Source organism: Oncorhynchus mykiss, chromosome 23 (genome assembly GCF_057628025.1).
Source record: "Oncorhynchus mykiss isolate SJ-2025 chromosome 23, ASM5762802v1, whole genome shotgun sequence".
NCBI classification, from domain to species: Eukaryota; Metazoa; Chordata; class Actinopteri; order Salmoniformes; family Salmonidae; genus Oncorhynchus; species Oncorhynchus mykiss.
Genome location: NC_143044.1, coordinates 1,041,716 through 1,066,030, shown reverse-complemented (window position 1 = coordinate 1,066,030; position 24,315 = coordinate 1,041,716). Strand labels below are relative to the sequence as shown.

At 44.2% G+C, this 24,315-nt stretch overlaps 1 protein-coding gene across 2 annotated transcripts in view; it reads left to right on the top strand.

The window, feature by feature from the left end:
- LOC110502255 (A-type potassium channel modulatory protein KCNIP2) overlaps positions 1–24,315 on the top strand; it is a 96,630-nt gene that overhangs the window by 54,601 nt on the left and 17,714 nt on the right. Inside the window, exon 2 of one of the 2 annotated variants that reach the window (XM_090216522.1) lies at positions 587–661. The exons of the other annotated variant lie outside the window; for it this stretch is intronic. Within the exon in view, the coding sequence (XP_090072648.1) occupies positions 587–661 (75 nt within the window). The remainder of the gene's footprint in view (positions 1–586; positions 662–24,315) is intronic. 2 annotated transcript variants of the gene reach the window in all.

Here is a 24,315-nt window from a genome sequence, read left to right as displayed (position 1 = left end):
GATACGGTAGACCATTCCATTCTTGTGGGCCGGCTAAGTATTAGTGTCTCTGAGGGGCCTTTGGCCTGGTTTGCTAACTACCTCTCTCAAAGAGTGCAGTGTATAATGTCAGAACATCTGCTGTCTCAGCCACTGCCTGTCACCAAGGGTGTACAGCAAGGCTCGATCCTAGGCCCCACACTCTTCTCAATTTACATCAGCAACATAGCTCAGGCAGTAGGAAGCTCTCTCATCCATTTATATGCAGATGATACAGTCTTATACTCAGTTGGCCCCTCCCCGGATTTTGTGTTAAACGCTCTACAACAAAACGTTCTTAGTGTCCAACAAGCTTTCTCTGCCCTCAACCTTGTCCTGAACACCTCCAAAACAAAGGTAATGTTGTTTGGTAAAAGGAATGCCCCTCTGCCCACAGGTGTGATTACAACCTCTGATGGTTTAGAGCTTGAGGTATTCACCTCATACAAGTACTTGGGAGTATGGCTAGATGGTACACTGTCCTTCTCTCAGCACATATCAAAGCTGCAGGCTAAAGTTAAATCTAGACTTGGTTTCCTCTATCGTAATCGCTCCTCTTTCACCCCAGCTGCCAAACAAACCCTGATTCAGATGACCATCCTACCCATGCTAGATTACGGAGACGTAATTTGTAGATCGACAGGTAAGGGTGCTCCCGAGCGAGCTAGATGTTCTTTACCATTCAACCATCAGATTTGCCACCAATGCTCCTTATAGGACACGTCACTGCACTCTATACTCTTCTGTGAACTGGTCATCTCTGTATACCCACCGCAATACTCACTAGTTGATGCTTATTTATAAAACCCTCTTAGGCCTCAATCCCCCCAATCTACGATATCTACTGCAGCCCTCATCCTCCACATACAGCACCTGTCCTACCATGAGGATGTTGCCTCTAATCAATGGCTTCTGGTTGGGATATGTACATATGGTCGCTTATTGATGAAGCCGATGACTGAGGTGGTATACACCTCAGTGCCATTAGATGAATCCCGGAACATATTCCAGTCTGTGCTAGCAAAACATTCCTATCTTCCACGTCATCTGACCACTTCCGTATTGAGTGAGTCACTGGTACTTCCTGCTTTAGTTTTTGCTTGTAAGCAGGAATCAGGAGGATAGAATTATGATCAGATTTGCCAAATGGAGGGCAGGGGAGAGCTTTGTATGCATCTCTGTGTGTGGAGTAAAGGTGGTCTAGTTTTTTTCCATCTGGTTGCACATGTGACATGCTGGTAAGAATATGGTAAATGTCCCGTTGGTAGGATAATCGTAAGTTATCAATTATATTTTCCAATGATTGCATGTTAGCAAGTAGAACGGAAGGCAGTGGGAGTTTACTCGCTCGCCTACGGATTCTCAGAAGGCAGCCCGATCTGCAGCCTCTTTTCCTTCATCTTTTCTTCACGCAAATGACTGGGATTTGGGCCTGTTCCTGGGAGAGCAGTATATACGTCTCGTTGGACTCGTTAAAGGAAAAAGCTTCTTCCAGTTCATGGTGAGTAATTGCTTTTCTGATGTCCAGAAGTTATTTTCAGTCGTCGAGACGGTAGCAGCAACATTATGTACAAAATAAGTTTCAAAACAAACAATGCAAAAAAAATGAACAAAATAGCACAATTGGTCAGGAGCATGTAATTGTCAGCCATCATCTTCATGATGTGTGTTTTGTCCTATATTTTTATTTTATTTTTATTTTTAATCCCAGCCCCCGTCCCCGCAGGAGGCCTTGGCCTTTTGGTAGGCCGTCATTGTAAATAAGAATTTGTTCTTAACTGCCTAGTTAAATAAAGGTTAGATAAAAATAATAATAATAATATAATGTTTTTTTTAAAAATCAATATCACAAGGTTGGAGTAATCACATGTGCAACTACTTAAGGCAGTGGCTCAAATCTAGGTTGTGTCTTTAGATTTCAAGCAAAATAACAACTAAGGAAGTATTTTTCACTTCTCTCATTGACTTCTCAAACCTTACACAGGCTTCGTCTGTTTAGCAAGCTTCCCCGGAAGCATTGCAATGTTAAGCCTCTGTGCCTATTCACCTTTTGTTTCCCCGCCCACTTGAGCCAGTTCCTTATGTAACACAGTTGTTAAAGCAAGCAAAACCATTGTTAAGTAAATTATTCAATAAAGTGCACAGAATTTGAAAGAAATGTTAATTTGGTCGCACCGTGAGAGTTAAGATACTCTTCAAAGAGGTAGTGTTTCAGACATTTTCGAAAGGTGGGCAGGGACTCTGCTGTCCTGACCTTAGGTGGAAGCTTGTTAAACCATTGGGGTGCCAGGACAGAGAAGAGCTTGGACTGGGCTGAGCTGAGCGGGAGCTGCTGTTCCCGTAGGATTGGAAGGGCCAAGAAACCAGAGATGGTATGGAGTGCTCCGGTTGGGATGTAGGGTTGGAGCATAGCCTGAAGGTAAGGAGGAGCAGTTCCCCTTGCTGCTCTGTAGGCAAGCACCAGGGTCTTGTAGATGATGCAAGCTTCAACTAGAAGCCAGTGAAGTGTACAGAGGAGCGGGGAGACATGAGAGAACTTAGGAAAGTTGAACACCAGGCGAGCTACGACATTCTGGATGTTGCAGGGGTTTGAAGGCACAGCCCAGCCGATGGCACAGCCCAGCCAATGGAGAGTTACAGTAGTCTAGATAGGAGAAGACAAGTGCCTGGATTAGTGTGAGTAAAGGTTGTACTCTACGGATGTTGTTGAGCGTAAACCTGCAGGAGCAAGTCACTGCTTTTATGTTTGCAGAGAACAACAGGGTGTTGTTCAGGGTCACGCCAAGGTTGTTTTCACCAGTGGAGGCTGAATGGAAGGAGCTATAGGAGGATGGGCTTATTGTAATGGCTGAAATGGAATAATGGAATGTTATCAAATATATCAAAACCACGTTTGACTCCGTTCCATCTATTGCATTCCAGCCATTACAATAAGCCTGTCCTCCTATAGCTTCTCCAACCAGCTTCCTCTAATTTGCACTCTGGGAGGGGGAAACCATGGAATTGTCAACCATGATGTAGAGGTCTTGGAGCGGGCAGGACTTTCCTGGGAAGAAGGTGTTTTGTCAAGATTGCTCTTGGCCAACATCCAAGCTCAGATGTCTGCCAGGCACGCAGAGATGCGTGTTGCCATCTGGGTGTCAGAAGGGAGGAAGGAGAAGAGCAGTTGAGTGTCATCTATATAGCAATGATAGGAGAATCAATGTGAGGATATGACAGAGCCAAGTGACTTGGTGTAAAGAGAAAAGAGGAGAGGGCCTAGAACCGTGCCCTGGATGCGTGCTCAGTCCCTTCCTGTACTCCATGTTCACTCATGACTGCACGGCCAGTTACAACTTCAACACCATCATTAAGTTTGCAGATGACAGAACTGTGGTAGGTCTGATCACCAACAACGACGAGACAGCATTTAGGGAGGAGGTTGGAGACCTGGCTATGTGGTGCCAGGACAACAACCTCTCCCTCAATGTGATCAAGACTAAGGAGATGATTTTGGACTACAGGAAAAGGAGGACCGACCACTCCCCCATTCTCATCGACGGGTCTGTAGTGAGGCAGGTTGAGAGCTTCAAGTTCCTCAAAAGGTTCTACAGCTGCACCATCAAAAGCATGGTTGCATCACTGCCTGGTATGGCAACTGCTCGGCCTTCGATCCGCAAGGCACTACAGAGGGGCCAATCATGCTGCCATCCAGGACCTCTATACCAGGCGATGTCAGAGGAAGGCCCTAAAAATTGTCAAAGACTCCAGCCAGCCTAATCATTGACTGTTCTCTCTGCTACCCCATGGCAAGCGGTACCGGAGCGCCAAGTCCAGGTCCAAGATACTTCTAAACAGCTTCTACCCCCAAGCCATAAAACTACTGAACATCTAAACAAACTGCTGCTCTTTAATTATTTGTTACTTTATTTCTAATTGTTTTAGGTATTTTTCTTATAACTGCATTGTTGGTTAAGGGCTTGTAAGTAAGCATTTCACTGTTGTATACTACTGTTGTATAAACCTGTTGCATTCGGCGCATGTGACAAATAACATTTTATTTTATTTGGGTGGATACCAGTAGTGAGAGCACGTGTTGCAGACACAGATCCTCTCCATGCCACCAAGTAGCATGGTAGGTAGTGCTAGGTATCAACAGCCAATCCTGTAAGGGCTGGAATCTATAGTGAGCTTTGGATTGGTAAATCACGCTCAGATATCGCCAAGGAATTGCCTGATGTGTGACAGGACGTGTTGACATGTATTTGGCTTTTTAGAAGTTTGACATGGGGGTTGCACTGAGGATTTTACAAACCTGGGCATTGTCATCTGCAAAGACAACAAAGTATGAACGCTACCTATTGCTATTGTTTTACCTGAGACCAAAGAGCTACGACTTCATAGGTGTCTCTTTAGGGACCACATGTATGAAATTTCAAGTACTCTAGCCAAAAAAAAACAAGGTAGAAAAGGGAATCTGATTCAGAGTCAACAAGTTACATTAAAATCCTTCTTTATATCCCAAAACGTCAGTTTAGTTGGAGCCATCGATTTGAGTTAACCACTCGTTCAACATGCAGAGAAAGGAATCCAAACATCTACCGCTAAACTTTGTTAAAACAAGTCAAAATACATTTCTATTGACTCCTCAGATACCCTAAAATGTAATCAAACTATAATATTTCATACGGAAAGAAGTGCGTTCAATAGGAAACCGATATTAGCAGGTGCGTCTTGTCTTCATCGCACGCCCAAACACAAATTTTCAATAGTGTGTCCCAGTACTAAAACTCATATTTCTTACTCGTTTTGGAAGAAACAAGCCTGAAACTTTGAACATAGAGTGCTGACACCTATGGAAGCCAAAGGAATTGCATACTGGGAGCTAGATTTCATTATTTCCCTACACTTTCCATTGTAAGAGCATGGGCTCTCAAAACAAAAAAGTTTCCGGTTTGTTTTTCTTTGGATTGTCTCCTACCGTACCTATTGTGATATAGTCTCCTACATTATTTTAATATTTCAACAAACTTCAAAGTGTTTTCTTTTCAATGGTACCAATTATATGCATATCCTGGCTTCAGTGCCTGAGCAACAGGAAGTTTATGTCAGTCAGGCGGAAATTGAGAAAAAAGGACCCCAGCCCTAGCATTAAATAAAGGTTCAATTAAAAAACAAAAATGAAAAAATTACAAAATTGGGGAAGTCTGATGTGCATTTACAGCTGTCTATTACATAGGGATCTCTTTTGTTTTGTCTTTTTTGCATTACATTACATGGGGCTTTGCATTAACAATGCAAATTATCACTGGTCTTTAGTATATGAAGGTATACCAGAGAGAGAAGGAAAAATGCAGTTTTTTTATACATGTGCAGTGCATTCGGAAAGTATTCAGACCCCTTGACTTTTTTCACATGTTGTTATGTTACAGCATTATTATCAAATTGATTTAAAAAAAAATCTTATCAATCTACACACAATACCCCATAATGACAAAGCAAAAACAGGTTTTCAGTTGTTTAAAAAAATATATAAAAATAATCATGTTTACATACACTACCAGTCAAAAGTTTTAGAACACCTACTCATCCAAGGGTTTTTCTTTAATATTTACTATTTTCTGCATCATAGAATAATAGTGAAGACATCAAAACTATGAAATAACACATATGGAATCATGTAGTAACCAAATAGCCACCCATTGCCTTGATGACAGCTTTGCACACTCTTATAATTCTCTCAACCAGCTTCTGAGGTAGTCACCTGGAATGCATTTCAATTAATAGGTGTGCCTTGTTAAACATTAATTTGTGGAATTTCTTTCCTTGGTATAGGAATGGTATACATAAGATAGCCCTATTTGGTAAAATACCAAGACCATATTATAGCAAGAACAGCTCAAAATAAGCGAAAAGAAACGACAGTCCATCATTACTTTAAGACATGAAGGTCAGGCAATCCGCAACATTTCAAGAACTTTGAACGTTTTTTAAAGTGCAACAACAGTCAAGTGCTATGATGAAACTGTCTCTCATGAGGACCGCCACAGGAAGGGAAGACCCAGTTACCTCTGCTGCAGAGGATATGTTCATTAGAGTTCCCAGCCTCAGAAATTGTAGCCCAAATAAATGCTTCACAGAGTTCAAGAAGCAGACACATCTCAACATCAGCTGTTCAGAGGAGACTGTGTGAATCAGACCTTCATGATTGAATTGCTGCAAAGAAAGCACTACTAAAGGACACCAATAAGGAAAAAATACTTGCTTGGGCCAAGAAACACAAGCAATGGACATTAGACCGGTGGAAATTTGTCCTTTGGTCTGGAGTCCAAATTGGAGATTTTTGGTTCCAAACGCAGTGTCTTTGTGAGACGCGGTGTGGGTGAACGGTTGATCTCCGCATGCGTATTTCCCACCGTAAAGCATGGAGGAGGAGGTGTTATGGTGTGGGGGTGCTTTGCTGGTGACACTGTCAGTGATTTATTTCGAATTCAAGGCACACTTAACCAACATGCCTACCACAGCATTCTGCAGCGATACGCCATCCCATCTGGTTTGGGCTTAGTGTGATTATCATTTGTTATATTTATTCTACAATGTAGAAAATAGTAAAAAATAAAGAAAACCCCTTGAATGAGTAGATGTTCTAAAACTTTTGACCGGTAGTGTAGGTATTCAGACCCTTTACTTAGTACTTTGTTAAAACACCATTGGCAGCGAATACAGCCTCTTAGTTTTCTTGGGTATGACACTACAGGTTGGCACACCTGTACTTGGGGATAGTAGATGCCAGACACACCGCTTTGAGTGTGTCAGTAACCGCAACGCTGCTGGGTTTTTCACACTCAACAGTTTCCCATGTGTATCAAGAGTGGTCCACCACCCAAAGGACATCCAGCCAACTTGACACAACTGTGGGAAGCATTGGCGTCAACATGGGCCAGCATCTCTGTAGAACGTTTCCGACACCTTGTAGAATCCATGCCCTGACAAGGTTCTGAGGTCAAAAGGGGGTGAAACTCAATATTAGGAAGTTGTTCCTAATGTTTGATACACCTAGTGTACAGTGCCTTGTGAAAGTATTCGGCCCCCTTGAACTTTGCAACCTTTTGCCACATTTCAGGCTTCAAACATAAAGATATAAAACTGTATTTTTTTGTGAAGAATCAACAACAAGTGGGACACAATCATGAAGTGGAACGACATTTATTGGATATTTCAAACTTTTTTAACAAATCAAAAACTGAAAAATTGGGCGTGCAAAATTATTCAGCCCCCTTAAGTTAATACTTTGTAGCGCCACCTTTTGCTGCGATTACAGCTGTAAGTCGCTTGGGGTATGTCTCTATCAGTTTTGCACATCGAGAGACTGACATTTTGTAATGAGTTTCGTCTTCATACGAAGGAGAGTCGGACCAAAATGCAGCGTGTGGTTTACGATCCATGTTTATTAATAATACGAAACACGAATCTCCAATACAATACTACAAAACGTAACGAAACCCTAACAGCCTATATAGTGTGAACACAGGGACACATAGGACAGGAACAATCACCCACAAACACACAGTGAAACCCAGGCTACCTAAATATGGTTCCCAATCAGAGACAATGACGAACACCTGCCTCTGACTGAGAACCATATCAGGCTGAACATAGAAATAGACAAACAAGACATGAAACATAGAATACCCACTCAGATCACACCCTGACCAATCAAAACATAGAAAATACAAAGTAAACTATGGTCAGGGCGTGACAGTACCCCCCCCCCCCCAAGGTGCGGACTCCGGCCGCAAAACCTGAACCTATAGGGGAGGGTCTGGGTGGGCATCTGTCCGCGGTGGCGGCTCTGGCGCTGGACGTGGACCCCACTCCATGACAGTTTTAATCCCCCTCCTAAACGTCCCTAAATAGGTTACCCACCACAATGATAACATGGGACAGAGGGACAGCTCGGGACAGAGGTAACTCGGGACAGATGGGTAGCTCAGCACTGAGAGGAAGCTCAGCACTGAGAAGAAGCTCAGCACTGAGAGGAAGCCCAGGCAGGTAGTAGAAACTACCAGAACCTGGCTGGCTGGCGGTTTCAGCAGATCCTGGTCGACTAGCAGATCTGGAAGAATCTGGTCGACTGGCGGATCTGGGAGAATCTGGTCGACTGGCGGATCTGGGAGAATCTGGTCGACTGGCGGATCTGGGAGAATCTGGTCGACTGGCGGATCTGGGAGAATCTGGTCGACTGGCAGATCTGGGAGAATCTGGACGACTGGCAGATCTGAGAGAGTCTGGACGACTGGCAGATCTGGAAGAGTCTGGACGACTGGCAGATCTGGAAGAGTCTGGTCGACTGGCAGATCTGGAAGAGTCTGGTCGACTGGCAGATCTGGAAGAGTCTGGTCGACTGGCAGATCTGGAAGAGTCTGGTCGACTGGCAGATCTGGAAGAGTCTGGTCGACTGGCAGATCTGGAAGAGTCTGGTCGACTGGCAGATCTGGAAGAGTCTGGTCGACTGGCAGATCTGGAAGAGTCTGGTCGACTGGCAGATCTGGAAGAGTCTGGACGACTGGCAGATCTGGAAGAGTCTGGACGACTGGCAGATCTGGAAGAGTCTGGACGACTGGCAGATCTGGAAGAGTCTGGACGACTGGCAGATCTGGAAGAGTCTGGACGACTGGCAGATCTGGAAGAGTCTGGACGACGGGCAGATCTGGAAGAGTCTGGTCGACTGGCAGATCTGGAAGAGTCTGGTCGACTGGCAGATCTGGAAGAGTCTGGTCGACTGGCAGATCTGGAAGAGTCTGGTCGACTGGCAGATCTGGAAGAGTCTGGTCGACTGGCAGATCTGGAAGAGTCTGGACGACTGGCAGATCTGGAAGAGTCTGGACGACTGGCAGATCTGGAAGAGTCTGGACGACTGGCAGATCTGGAAGAGACTGGTCGACACAGACTGGCTGCTCTGGCTGCTCCATGCTGACTGACAGCTCTGGCTGCTCCATGCTGGCAGACTGCTCTGGCTGCTCCATGCTGACTGGCAGCTCTGGCTGCTCCATGCTGACTGGCGGCCCTGGCTGCTCTGGCTGCTCCATGCTGACTGACAGCTCTGGCTGCTCTGGCTGCTCCATGCTGACTGGCGGCCCTGGCTGCTCTGGCTGCTCCATGCTGACTGGCGGCCCTGGCTGCTCCATGCTGACTGGCGGCCCTGGCTGCTCCCTGCTAACTGGCGGCCCTGGCTGCTCCCTGCTAACTGGCAGCTCTGGCTGCTCTGGCTGCTCCATGCTGACTGACTGCTCCATGCTGACTGGCTGCTCCATGCTGACTGGCTGCTCCATGCTGACTGGCGGCCCTGGCTGCTCCATGCTGACTGGCGGCCCTGGCTGCTCCATGCTGACTGGCGGCCCTGGCTGCTCCATGCTGACTGGCGGCCCTGGCTGCTCCATGCAGACTGGCAGCTCTGGCGGCTCCTTGCAGACTGGCAGCTCTGGCGGCTCCTTGCAGACTGGCAGCTTTGGCGGCTCCTTGCAGACTGGCAGCTTTGGCGGCATCCTGCAGACAGGCAGCTCTGGCAGCTCCTTGCAGACTGGCAGCTCCTTGCAGACTGGCAGCTCCTTGCAGACTGGCAGCTCCTTGCAGACTGGCAGCTCCTTGCAGACTGGCAGCTCCTTGCAGACTGGCAGCTCCTTGCAGACTGGCAGCTCCATGCTAACTGGCAGCTCTATGCTAACTGGCAGCTCTATGCTAACTGGCAGCTCTATGCTAACTGGCAGCTCTATGCTAACTGGCAGCTCTATGCTAACTGGCAGCTCTATGCTAACTGGCAGTTCTGAACAGGCGGGAGACTCCGGCAACGCTGTAGAGGCGGAAAGCTCTGACAGCGCTAAACCGGCGGGAGACTCCAACAGCGCTGAAGAGGAGGAAGGCTCTGGCAGCGCTGAACAGGTGAGAGACTCCGACAGCGCTGGAGAGGAGGAAGGCTCCGACAGCGCTAAACAGGCGAGGCGCACTGTAGGCCTGATGCGTGGTGCTGGCACTGGTGGTACTGGGCCGAGGACACGCACAGGAAGCCTAGTGCGGGGAGCTGCTACCGGAGGGCTGGGGTGTGGAGGTGGCACAGGATGGGTTAGACCGTGAAGGCGTACTGGAGATCTTGAGAGCGGTGTTGGCACAGGACATGCAAGGCTAGGGAGGTACACAGGAGGCCTGGTGCGTGAGACTGGCACTGTCTTCACCAGCTGACTAGCACGCACCTCAGGACGAGTAGAGAGCACTGACCCAGGTGCCAATAAATCCCCGACACGCTCCTTCGGGCGAATATCATATTTAAAGCACCAACACAGCAACTCCCTCATTTCACTCTCCTCCAATTTCTCCATTAACTCCTTCACAGTCTCTGCTTCGCTTACCTCCAACACCGGTTCTGGTCTCCTCCTTGGCTCCTCACGATAAACAGGGGGAGTTGGCTCAGGTCTGCGACCTGGCGTAGCCATACTCCCTGTTAGCCCCCCCCCAGTAAATTTTTGAGGCTTACTCTCGGGCTTCCATCCGCTCCGTCGTGCTACTTCCTCATATTTGCGCCTCTCAGCTTTCGCCGCCTCCAGTTCTTCCTTGGGACGGCGATATTCTCCCGGTTGAGCCCATGGTCCACCATTATCTAATTCATACTCCCATGACGCTCTCTCCCACTGCGGCTGCTGCTGCTCCTGCTGCCTCTGTTCCTTCTTCGGCTGCACCTTGGTGCGGCTATACTCCCCTGGTTTAGCCCAGGGTCCTCTCCCGTCGAGGATTTCCTCCCATGTCCAGAAATCCTTACAACGTAACTCCTCTTTTTGCTGCTGCTGCTGCCTGTTGACACGCCGCTTGGTCCGTTGGTGGTGGGTGATTCTGTAATGAGTTTCGTCTTCATACGAAGGAGAGTCGGACCAAAATGCAGCGTGTGGTTTACGATCCATGTTTATTAATAATACGAAACACGAATCTCCAATACAATACTACAAAACGTAACGAAACCCTAACAGCCTATATAGTGTGAACACAGGGACACATAGGACAGGAACAATCACCCACAAACACACAGTGAAACCCAGGCTACCTAAATATGGTTCCCAATCAGAGACAATGACGAACACCTGCCTCTGACTGAGAACCATATCAGGCTGAACATAGAAATAGACAAACAAGACATGAAACATAGAATACCCACTCAGATCACACCCTGACCAATCAAAACATAGAAAATACAAAGTAAACTATGGTCAGGGCGTGACACATTTTTTCCCATTCCTCCTTGCAAAACAGCTCGAGCTCAGTGAGGTTGGATGGAGAGCATTTGTGAACAGCAGTTTTCAGTTCTTTCCACAGATTCTCGATTGGATTCAGGTCTGGACTTTGACTTGGCCATTCTAACACCTGGATATGTTTATTTTTGAACCATTCCATTGTAGATTTTGCTTTATGTTTTGGATCATTGTCTTGTTGGAAGACAAATCTCCGTCCCAGTCTCAGGTCTTTTGCAGACACCATCAGGTTTTCTTCCAGAATGGTCCTGTATTTGTCTCCATCCATCTTCCCATCAATTTTAACCATCTTCCCTGTCCCTGCTGAAGAAAAGCAGGCCCAAACCATGATGCTGCCACCACCATGTTTGACAGTGGGGGTGGTGTGTTCAGGGTGATGAGCTGTGTTGCTTTTACGCCAAACATAACGTTTTGCATTGTTGCCAAAAAGTTCCATTTTGGTTTCATCTGACCAGAGCACCTTCTTCCACATGTTTGGTGTGTCTCCCAGGTGGCTTGTGGCAAACTTTAAACAACACTTTTTATGGATATCTTTAAGAAATGGCTTTCTTCTTGCCACTCTTCCATAAAGGCCAGATTTGTGCAATATACGACTGATTGTTGTCCTATGGACAGAGTCTCCCACCTCAGCTGTAGATCTCTGCAGTTCATCCAGAGTGATCATGGGCCTCTTGGCTGCATATCTGATCAGTCTTCTCCTTGTATGAGCTGAAAGTTTAGAGGGACGGCCAGGTCTTGGTAGATTTGCAGTGGTCTGATACTCCTTCCATTTCAATATTATCGCTTGCACAGTGCTCCTTGGGATGTTTAAAGCTTGGGAAATATTTTGGTATCCAAATCCGGCTTTAAACTTCTTCACAACAGTATCTCGGACCTGCCTGGTGTGTTCCTTGTTCTTCATGATGCTCTCTGCGCTTTTAACGGACCTCTGAGACTATCACAGTGCAGGTGCATTTATACGGAGACTTGATTACACACAGGTGGATTGTATTTATCATCATTAGTCATTTAGGTCAACATTGGATCATTCAGATATCCTCACTGAACTTCTGGAGAGAGTTTGCTGCACTGAAAGTAAAGGGGCTGAATAATTTTGCACGCCCAATTTTTCAGTTTTTGCTTTGTTAAAAAAGTTTGAAATATCCAATAAATGTCGTTCCACTTCATGATTGTGTCCCACTTGTTGTTGATTCTTCACAAAAAAAGACAGTTTTATATCTTTATGTTTGAAGCCTGAAATGTGGCAAAAGGTCGCAAAGTTCAAGGGGGCCAAATACTTTTGCAAGGCACTGTATATTGGAGAGAAAAGACACAGATGTAAGATCTTAATTTGACCAATATTGGCGCAGTAAAAACATTCTGCAGCAAAAGTATTTTAATGTTTAGTCCATAATGTTGCTTCATCGGTGATTAGGCTATTAGCTGGCCAAAATTTGGCTGCATTTTCCATTGGTTTTGTCTTGTCTTCCCACACACATGTTTTCAATCCCATTCATTACCTGTTGTGTATTTAACCCTCTGTTTCCCCTCATGTCTTTGTCAGAGATTGTTTATTGTCAGTGTAGTGTTTTGTATAGGTGCGCGACGGGTCTTCGTACCCATATTTGTTTATATTCATTTTTCTTATTAGTGTTATGGAGCATGTTACTTGGACAGTTATTAAAAGACTCCATTTTACACTCCGTTGGACTCTCCTGCGCCTGACTTCCCTGCCACCTATACACATATCTCTGACAAAGTGCAATCTTGTCAATATAACCATGTGTTATTGCGCGTTTTCAGTGAATTTATGTCAATCATGAAGCTCATCTACATCTACTGAGATGCAGGAAAATTCTCAGCAACAAAAGACGGATCAAATTAAGATCCTGCGTCTGTACAAAAAAAAACAGTTTGGTTATACACACAAAAACTTAGGTGCTGTGCTAATAAAGTATACATTAAAAGAACAGAAAGGCCAGCACACTGTATATGATCACAATTACCACCTTTATAGACAAGTTTTTCGATCTCAATTATTTTAGTCAGATCGAGCAGAGGTATAATGCATGAATGAAAGGATGCCTTGTGTGATCTCCCTTTCCAAATCAACATTTAGCCCCTAACTACTTCATGCCGATCAGACGGATTTGGACAGAGACTTGTGTGTGTTGCCTGTGTGGCATCCTTTACTGTAATTCTGTCAGTGAAAAGGGGAACAGGTCGTATTGATGCACTGTTGCTCTGCTGACTGGGGGCTGGAGGGCCACGATAACACACACATACACACACACACACACACACACTTACACATCACCTACACACACACACACACACTGAGTGAGCTGATCTTCAATCCTTTTGATAACTTGTTACTCTGAGAGAATGTTATATTCGTCTCACTCTCTCCACCTCTCTCCCTCCTTCCTCTTTCTCTCTGTCTCTCCCATTCTCTCTCTCTCTCTCTCGTTTGATTTCCAAATAAATCAATTAATTTTTACCTCATCCCGGGCACACAGCCAAAGGACCTCTCATTCATTACTCCTCCACCCCTCTTCCTTTCCTCCTCTCCCCACTCCTTGAATGTGAGTTGGCAAAAGTGTATCTATTGCTCATTTGTACGTTGAGGAAGATTGTGAGCCTGGCAGATTCTATTCAGAGTGGTGTAGGAAGTTGTGAGGCTGGCAGAGTGTTCAGATTGGTGTAGGAAAGTAACATGATTCAGATATGGAGTATCGTTGGTCCTGTCCTGTGTGTGTGTGTGTGTGTGTGTGTGTGTGTCAGCCCCAGACCATTATTCCTCCTCCACCAAACTTTACAGTTGGCACTAGGAATTGGGGCAGGTAGGGTTCTCCTGGCATCCGCCAAACCCAGATTAATTTGTCTGACTGCCAGATGGTGGAGTGTGATTCATCACTCCAGAAAATGCTTTTCCACTGCTCCAGAGTCCAATGGTGACGAGCTTTACACCACTCCAGCCAACGTTTGGCATTGGGAGTGGTGATCTTAGGCTTGTGTGCGGCTGCTCGGCAATGGAAACCCATTTCATGAACTCCCGACGAACAGTGCTTGTGCTGACAATGCTTCCAGAGGTTAGTTTGGAACTCGGTAGTGAGTGTTGCAACCGAGGAGCAATTTTCAGCACTCAGTGGTCCCGTTCTGTCTGCTTGCATGCCCTACCACTTTGCGGCTGAACCGTTTTGGCTCCTAGATGTTTCCACTTCATAGTAACTGTCACTACCCCAGCATTACGCACTCCTGCCACCATCAGTACGCACACCTGCCTTCCTCCCGTCATGTGCATCGGCGATTATTGGACTCACCTGGACTCAATCACCTGTTTATTACCTCCCCTATATTTATCTGTTCCCCAGCTCTGTTCCCTGAAGCTGCATTAATAACATCACTTACAGTTGACCGAGGCAGCTTTAGCAGGGCAGAAATCTGATGAATTGGAAAGGTGACATCCTATGAAGGTGCCACATTGAAAGTCACTGAGCTCTTCAGTACGGGCCATTCTACTGCCAATGCTCATGTTTGGTTTACTCAGTGTAGAGTAGGCCGTCATTGTAAATAAGAATTTGTTCTTAACTGACTTGCCTGGTTAAATAAAGGTTCAATAAAAAATGTAAAAAGTAAAAATGGTTATGATGTTGATGATAATCATAACATTAACACCACATAATATTTATGTATAAATCGTTTCAGTAATAACCGGAGACCATACTGTGAAGTTCTGTGCTGTGTGCGTGTGTGTGTGCGTGCATGTCTTTTTATAGCTAATAATCCTTCATTACCTTCCCACTGTTTGTCTGCGCAGTCACAATCTGAATGAAGGACAATTACAGAAAGGGAGGGGAGACAGACAGACAGGCAGGCAGGCAGGCAGGAAGAAAGAAAGAAAGAAAGAAAGAAAAAAAGAAAGGAGGTAGAATTTAGACATACAAATGTTAATGATAATGCTCCGTTTGACTGATACAACACTGCCCTCTGGAGGAATGTTAGTGAATTCCAATCATGAATTGTTTAATGACTGTACTGACTAGTTTATTATGCATTATTAAAATGAGGTACCAATGAGCAAGAATAACATCGTTTGAGCAGAATACGGTACAGGTAATGCTGTATTTTGGCTTCGAAAGGAGGCTTCAACAAAACTTTGATAATGTGACTAAAAAGACAACATCCTCAAAGCAGATCCTTCAATGCTGCCAGGTCAGTGCATGTGTGTGTGCGAACATGGTTCTGTTTTGAATACAGTGAAGATTTTTCCTACTTTGTAGTCAGATTTGTCCGTTGTTGTAGTTCATGCCAAAAGGGTGTAGTTATTGTAATTAATCTGTTTTTGTTTCAGATCCCTTTTTTAAAATGTTTATATCCCCTAAGCTAATGATCTATGCAAATTATCTCCCCTTTCATTTACTCACAGTAATTGGAAACATGCTACCCAATTTTGAGTGCCATTCGTCAATGCCTCCCTCTTTCACTCACCTACAGTATACACACACACTCACTCACTCACTCACTCACTCACTCACTCACTCACTCACTCACACACACACACACACACACACACACACACACACACACACACACACATGGAAACACACACACAGCTAGATATTTGAATTAGCTTATTATCTTTTCAGAGGGATAATTCCAAAGGTAGAAGTCTACATCTGGAGGTGTTTCAACTGTCTGGCCACAGGCAAAGTTTTCCTCATCATAACTAATACACAGTTTGGCTGATTAGAAAAGAAGGTAGAACCATATAGTGTTCTTCAGTTTGTCCCCATAGGGAAACCTCTATGTAGGGTTCCCTCTGTAAATGTTGTTTATCTAGAAACCTATATGAAGGGTTATGCCTAGAACCCTCTATAAATTATTTTACCAAGAACCCTTTCATCTATGAAGGGTTCTTCCCAGAACTCTCTATAAACGGTTTTACCAATAACCCTTTCATCTTTGAAGGGTTCTTCCCAGAACTCTCTATAAACGGTTTTACCAAGAACCCTTTCATCTTTGAAGGGTTCTTCCCAGAACTCTCTATAAACGGTTTTTACCAAGAACCCTTTCATCTTTGAAGGGTTCTTCCCAGAACTCTCTATAAACGGTTTTACCAAGAACCCTTTCATATTTGAAGGGTTCCTCCCAGAACCCTCTATAAACAGATCTACCAAGAAACCTTTTATCTTCGCAGTGTTCTTCCCAGAACCCTCTATAAACAGTTCCACCAGCCTTATTAGCCTTTATTTCTTTATTATTCGTTTTTTTGAATCAGCTTTTTCAGAAGCAGCAGGTGCTCTTCCTGGGGTCCACAAAAAACACAAAACATGAAAAGTAACAGAACACTGATAAACTAATAGATAAGGACGATCACACAAATTAAAAATACAAGGATATGCAAACAAACAAAAAATCGTTAGAAATAAACTCTTTATGAAAGAATCCTTATTGCCTTCCTTCTTAAGTAATCAAAGAGCCCTTTCTTCCCAAAAAAAAACAGTTCTTAGGATGTAAAATTTTTTAGGTAAAAACCCTTTGCCTTACAAAGAACCCTCTACTTCCAAAAAGGGTTCTTCAGATGAAAACAGTTCTTGGTAGAACCCTATCCCTCTGCAAAGAACCCTTTCGCAACCCTTTTTTTTTCTATCTAGGGCTGTCTAAGCCTGTCTGTGTGTGTGTTTGTGTGTGTGTCCGTCCTGCCCTACCTACTACTCAGCAGGCCAACAGACACACCTACAGGGACGCAGCAGTCATCAAACCAAGACAGACGGTACAGGATTGAAATAGACAGAGGGATACAGGTCCGTGTCAGACAGGGCGTGGGGAATAATGTCAACATTTCTGCTGCCTCAAGCTGTGTTTAGACAGAGATGGAGGACCAGGTATTCACATATCATTATCTTACAGTTACTGTAGGTGTTCATAGTAAGATGCTGGTCTACCTAATGGTAGTAGATTTTACCTGGCATCTGAAACTACCAGCCCTCCAGTTTCCAGTTCAATTCCCACTTGTTCCATATTTAAACTAACAATCTTCCAGCTTTTCTCTTCCCGTCGCCACCTCCTGTAAGGTAGAGAATACAGTGATGAATGAATAATTGCTTTTACACAGTGAGGAGCTAGAGCAGAGGAGCCTGTTTTGGAATATGAGTTCATTTCAGCAGGATCTTCATCAGACACAACGTTGTATTTGATTATCCCAGCCATTTGCAATAAGCTCAGAATCTACGAAGGACCTGATCCAGGTCAAGAATGTGTGTGTGCGTGCATGTGTGTGTGTGTGTGTGTGTTAGTATGACATGGAATGGGAGCTATTGAACGCATGTCTCTAGAATGTGTCCTGACTGACAGACAGACCGCTCATTTAACTGAGCTAGTTACAGTGAAATGGAGGACATTCTCAGGATATCAGGACACGCACGCACACATACAGACAGACACGCAATCAAGATATAGAAAATAATGATCCTATTGTTGTCTCTTCAGTCTGAGCATAAAAGGTTGCAGTATAAAGACAACTCGGTTTGAAAAGGAAAAGGTTTCTCAGTTTGCTCGACTTCCAAACTGTCATTTGGAACATGCATCAAACCTGCAGCAGTCAGATCCAGAGAACCTCTCAGATCTCGCTCTCGCAGGTAAGCAGACAAACAAGATGTTCTCTACATGGCACCACATGACCTTCATATCACAGACCTGTCACTATCACTGAGAATAGATGGAAATTGAATCCATGTAGAAAATTGGCTTTGGCTTGACAATGACATGATCAACATCACAAGCAAACAACTGTAAGACATCAGCAGCACACTATACAGTGCATTCGCAAAGTATTCAGACCCCTTGACTTTTTCCACGTTTTTTGTTACGTTACAGGCTTATTCTAAAAGGAATTACATAAATTTTTTCCCTCATCAATCTACACAAAATGACAAAGTGAGAACAGGTTAAAAAATGTTTGCAAATGTATTAAAAATAAAAACTGAAATACCATATTTACATAAGCATTCAGACCCTTTGCTATGAGACCCTTTGCTATGAGACTGTCACACCCTGACCTTAGTGTTCTTTGTTTTCCTTGTTATTTTGGTTAGGTCAGGGTGTGACATGGGTGATGTATGTGTTTTGTCTTGTCTAGGGCTTTTGTATGTTTATAGGGCTGTTTCCTTTCTAGGTGTTTATGTAAGTCTATGGTTGCCTAGATTGGTTCTCAATTAGAGGCAGGTGCTTATCGTTGTCTCTGATTGGGAACGATATTTAGGAAACCATGTTCTGTGTGTATTTTGTGGGTGATTGTTTCCTGTGTCTGTGTTTGTGCCACACGAGACTGTTTCGTTGCCAGTTCACTTTGTTGTTTTGTATTTGTGTTCATGTTGAGTTTTCATATTAAATACCATGGACATTTACCACGCCGCATAAGGCAATAAGGATCCTTGTTTCACCTCTTCAGAGGAAGAGGAGCAAATCTGCCGTGACAGAGACTCTCACTACTCTGGACGGTTCTGACTTAGAATATGTCAACAACTGTAAATACCTAGGTGTCTGGCTAGACTGTAAACTCTCCTTCCACACTCACATTAAGCATCTCCATTCCAAAATGAAATCTAGAATCGGCTTCCTATTTCGCAACAAAGCTTCCTTCACTCATGCACCAAACATACCTTCGTAAAACTGACTATCCTACCGATCCTTGACTTCGGCGATGTCATTTATAAAATAGCCTCCAACACTCTACTCGACAAATTGGATGCAGTCTATCACAGTTGCCATCCGTTTTGTCACCAAAGCTCCATATACTACCCACCACTGCGACCTGTATGCTCTCGTTGGCTGGTCCTCGCTACATATTCGTAGCCAAACCCACTGGCTTCAGGTCATCTATAAATCTTTGCTAGGTAAAGCTCTGCCTTATCTCAGCTCACTGCTCACCATAGCAACACCCACCCGTAGCACACGCTCCAGCAGGTATATTTCGCTGGTCATCCCCAAAGCCAACACCTCTTTGGCCGCCTTTCCTTCCAGTTCTCTGCTGCCAATGACTGGAACGAATTCCAAAAATAACTGAAGCTGGAGACATATCTCCCTCACTGACTTTAAGCATCAGCTGTCAGAGCAACTTACCGATCGCTGCAGCTGTACACAGCCCATCTGTAAATAGCCCAAATAGAGTAAAATCATTAACCTTTGATATAGCTTAGATCTACAGAGGACTATGATCCCCTCTTTACTCTGGTTAACTACCTAATGATATTGGAGAGTTCTTCTTAGTTCAGATAACGATCGTTAGAAGTAACGGACGATTGGCTGAGTTACAGAGGACCAACCCGTATGGCTGAGTTACAGAGGACCTTCTCTATACCTTTGACAGACAACCACCTGTGAGCTGTTCTTGACAGGTCTGTTACTATGGACCGAGTCAACTCTGCAATGTCAATACTACCTACTACAGACAGAGTAGGGGACAGAGAGAGTGAAACTCTACATCGTCATCACTTCTGACCTGAGTGGACGTACCATGGCTTTCTACTGGCAGATAGTGGGAGACTGAACAAGAGAGAGAGAGATCAAGTTGGACAGAGATATAAATGCGACTTTGAGGGACCGAAGGGGGTCTGAGCTAAGGTGAGCTCTCTTGGATTGACACGGATAGACCGAGGGAAGGAGAAAAAGAAAGAGGGAAGGGAGAGATCTCTCTCTCTCTCTCTCTCTGGGACAGTGTGTCAAGATGCAGTTGTTTTTCCGTGAAGTGTGGGAGATGGAGGGATTGCAAACCTTGGGGATACTCCTGGTGGTCTGTAGCTCCCTCAAACTGATGCACTTCCTGGAGCTCATTGATTTCTCCTCAGAAGGTAAGATACAGGGGTCTGAGGGATGGATATGAGACAGGGGATAGGGGGAGGAGAATAGGCAAGGTTATGGGCTGGGGACAGAAGTAGGAGCTTCGGGTTAGGGAGAGGGTTAGGGACATGGATTAGGTTTGGCGACAGGGGTAGGTTGCGATTAGGATGAGGATAAGCTCCAGGGACAGGGAAGGGTAGGAGGTAGAGATAGGGGTAACTGTAGAGTTTCGGTAAAGGATAGTCAGGCTTGGGCTGTAGCATGTTCTGGGGCAGAAGTAGGTGTAGAAGGTGGTGATTCAGGCCGGGGTAGTGATAACTGTAGGGGAAGAAGGGAAAGAGATAATAAAAAATATTAAAAAAGGGAATGTTTCTGGTTGTTATTCAAGGCAGGAACGTCTGTCTATGTGCGGCATGAAGACTATATCATTCAGCTGTCCGATAAATGGTGGACTCTATTGGCTATAATTCAGGTGTGTGTGTGTGTGTGTGTGTGTGTGTGTGTGTGTGTGTGTCCATGTGTGTCCATGTGTGTCCATGTGTGTGTGAAACCCAGTAATTAGTCTCCATAATATGGTACTCACATGAGCTGGCACTGTCACACTGGGCCATGCTAATGCGCCCTAACCCAAACATATGTGTGTGTGTGTGTGTGTGTGTGTGTGTGTGTGTGTGTGTGTGTGTGTGTGTGTGTGTGTGTGTGTGTGTGTGTGTGTGTGTGTGTGTGTGTGAGTGAGACCCAGTAATTAGTCTCCATAACACGGTACTCACATAAGCTGGCACTGTCACACTGGGCCATGCTAATGCGCCCTAACCCAAACATACGTAGTAAATGAGCATGACCTGATTTCTCCCTATCATCAGGTGTGTGTGTTGGTGGTTTGGGAGATGTGGGGCAGAAATAGCTCTGCATGTGTGCCTAGTCTCTCTGTCCTCTCGCACTCTTCTCTGTGCCTAATGAGCTGTGGACTGGGACAGTCTATGGTTTATATTAGTACTGGAAAGATGACATTTTTTGGATAGTGGGTCATGAATTGTGGCAGTTTGAGGTTAATAGTAAACATGTTTTTTCTAAACGTGGTTTGTGTATGGGTACCCTCAAGGGAACACAAGGCAGAGTTAGCCGAAAAGACCCCCAAAAAATCCAGACATTCTTTGACTTGAGATGATAGGGTCCATTTCATCAACTGATTTTCCTCATTACGTAGGTAATAATGTCACCCTGTGTGTGTGTGCGTGTGTTTTGGCTAGAGACGGAGCAGTATGTGAGTGACTCAGCCCTGGTGGCCATATGGCTATGATTACCCTGCGTGGGCCAGATCACAATTACACACACTACATCCCATCTCCCCGGGCTAGTGTGTGTGTGTGTGTGTGTGTGTGTGTGTGTGTGTGTGTGTGTGTGTGTGTGTGAGTACCTCTAGCTGTAATATCTAACCTTGAGCTGCATATTTTGGCAGCACACCTGTAGGGGGTAGGACAAGGTAAACAGGTCAACAGCTTGTCGTTAAAACATAGTCGTTTTTATGTCAACCTGTGTTGGTGTGTATGTTGGGTGAGCTGCCGTGGGGCATTCAGGTTCCCAGATGACAGAGGGCAATAGAGAGCTATTGTGAGCAAAGTGAGACATCTGTAATCCCCCCCCCCCAGCCTTCCCACCTGGGTAAAGAGTTTCCACCTGGGTAAAGAGTTTCCACCTGGGTAAAGAGTTTCCACCTGGGTAAAGAGTTTCCACCTGGGTAAAGAGTTTCCACCTGGGTAAAGAGTTTCCACCTGGGTAAAGAGTTTCCACCTGGGTAAAGAGTTTCCATCTCTTTAGCTAATTCAGACCGGAGTAAATAAAAAATGATGCTGAAAAAAGGAGAACCCTACATTTCTCTAAGCTTTCCTTTGCTGTAGTATTCCACTACTTTACCTGTGTAATTCAATCTCTGTAATTGCAAAACACTTTATTGACAAGCACAAATTATAAGGTACAGTACTTGCTGGCAGAATCCCATCCACACACACACACACACACTCTCTCTTTCTCTCTCTCTCTCTCTCTCGCTCTCTCAAGTGCACACACCCTGGGCCAGAGGGCTGACTGGAACTGTGCTACGTGACCAGATGTATTATCTGAGGCATAATGGGCTGCCTGGTCAGCCTTCAAATGACGCCAACAGACTCCCAACGACCAGCACAGACCAGGAGAGAGGAAGAGACAGGGAGAAAGAGAGAGGTAAAGAGTAAGATAGATAGAGTGTACTGATATACAATACAGAGTACAGAAGTGTATACATGTATTGGTATAGTTAGGGTTAAGGTTATACAGTACTGGTCTCTATCATGGCCTTCATCCCTCAGACTGCTGGAGTTCTACTAAAAGGTGTGAAGTTGCTGTTACCATGGAGACGCAAGAGTAAGTCCCTCTCTTCTTATCTTTTCCTTAACCTTTAGTACACAGAGGGATGCAGTATTGTTGTACTTGGGTTGTACTTGTACTGTTTGTGTGATAAGATGGGGTGAGTAGTGAGTAACATGGGCTGATTTCTGGTGGATGAGTTCTGATGGAGATGTTCTGATGGATGATTTCTAGTGGATGAGTTCTGATGGATTAGTTTTGGAGTTCTGATGGATGAGTTCTGGAGATCTGATGGATGAGTTCTAGTGGATGAGTTATGCTCTGTGAGAATGTGAGGACTGGTGGGGTTTGAGTTGTTCGATTAAGGTCCCTGTGAATCTTGATCGAACAGATAGCTCAAGGTCGTTTCCATGTAATAGGACCCATGAGCACCAACATGTGAAGTTCATAGGAGCATGTCAAATTGGGTGTCAAATGAAAGCTATTTTTGAGAAAAGAAGGCATATATACATTTTTCAACCATTTTGTGTCCTTAAAATTAGGAATTTAAAAAAGTCTGAAAATGTATTAGAAATATATCAAAACATAATAATGTTGAAGTAAAGACCACTGCCAACTAAGAGCATGTCACGCCCTGACCATAGAGAGCCATTGTTTCTCTATGGTGTAGTAGGTCAGGGCGTGACTAAGGGGTGATCTAGTATATCTATGTCTATGTTGTGTTCTAGTTTCTTTTTCTATGTTGGTGTTTTGTATGATTCCCAATTAGAGGCAGCTGGTAATCGTTGTCTCTAATTGGGGATCATATTTAATTAAGTAGTTATTTTTCCCACCTGTGTTGGTGGGATCTTGTTTATGTGTAGTTGCCTGTGAGCACTCCATTGTCTTCACGTTTCGTTCATTCTTTATTGTTTTTGTGCCTTTCAGTTTAATAAACATGTGGAAATCATATCACGCTGCACCTTTGTCCGATAATTCTTACAACGAACGTGACATAGCAACACATTTTAGTTTAGGATCATTTTTCTGCGTTCTGTAAATTTAAGAAACATTGCCTTGTGCCTTGAAATTCCGTTACCAAAAACCCACATATCTTTAAGATATTTTCGAATAATGAAAGTTCACAGAAGTAACAAGAAAATGTAGATCTATCAATAAGGTATTTTTTTTTTACTGATATCAATTTTGTTAATGAATTAAGTGATTCAATCTCAAAATTCCATTACCTAATCGGAAAGTGAATTTCTGCAATTCAATTGGCTACAATGGCAAATTGTAGTATTAAAGGTTTAGGTTCACAATATTGTACTGAACTCTACTGTACTGAACTCTCCTGTACTGAACTATACTGTACTGTGATCTACTGTGCTTTGCTTTGATGTCCAAACTTGTAAATCATAGATGTCTATGATTGGTTCAGATTTGGCCCGGACCAACCAAATATAGTCTTGTTTGGGGGCAAAGTTCATTAAAATAATAGCCAGTGTGTAAAATAATACCCAAATATGCAAAGGAGGATATTGAATATTTATACCTTTCTGTACCTATCACCAAGAAGAGAATTACATTCATATCCATAATTATGCATTTCTTTGTAGTACAGATCAGGGACCCATGATAAAATTCCGTTACCGTGTGTAAATCCATTTCACTTACTTACAATAACCAAAATAGTTTTTTCAAAGTCAATGTGTCATGTCATAGTCATAAACTGAGGGAGATTTTTACTGAAAGTCTGGTACCAAACTTTGCATCTGTTCAGTGTAAATTGTTAAAAGTAGTCCTTGAGTTGTATGGTTTGAAATCAATGTTTTTTGTGTGTCATACATTTTAACTGACAAATCCGTTATCGTTGAATTAC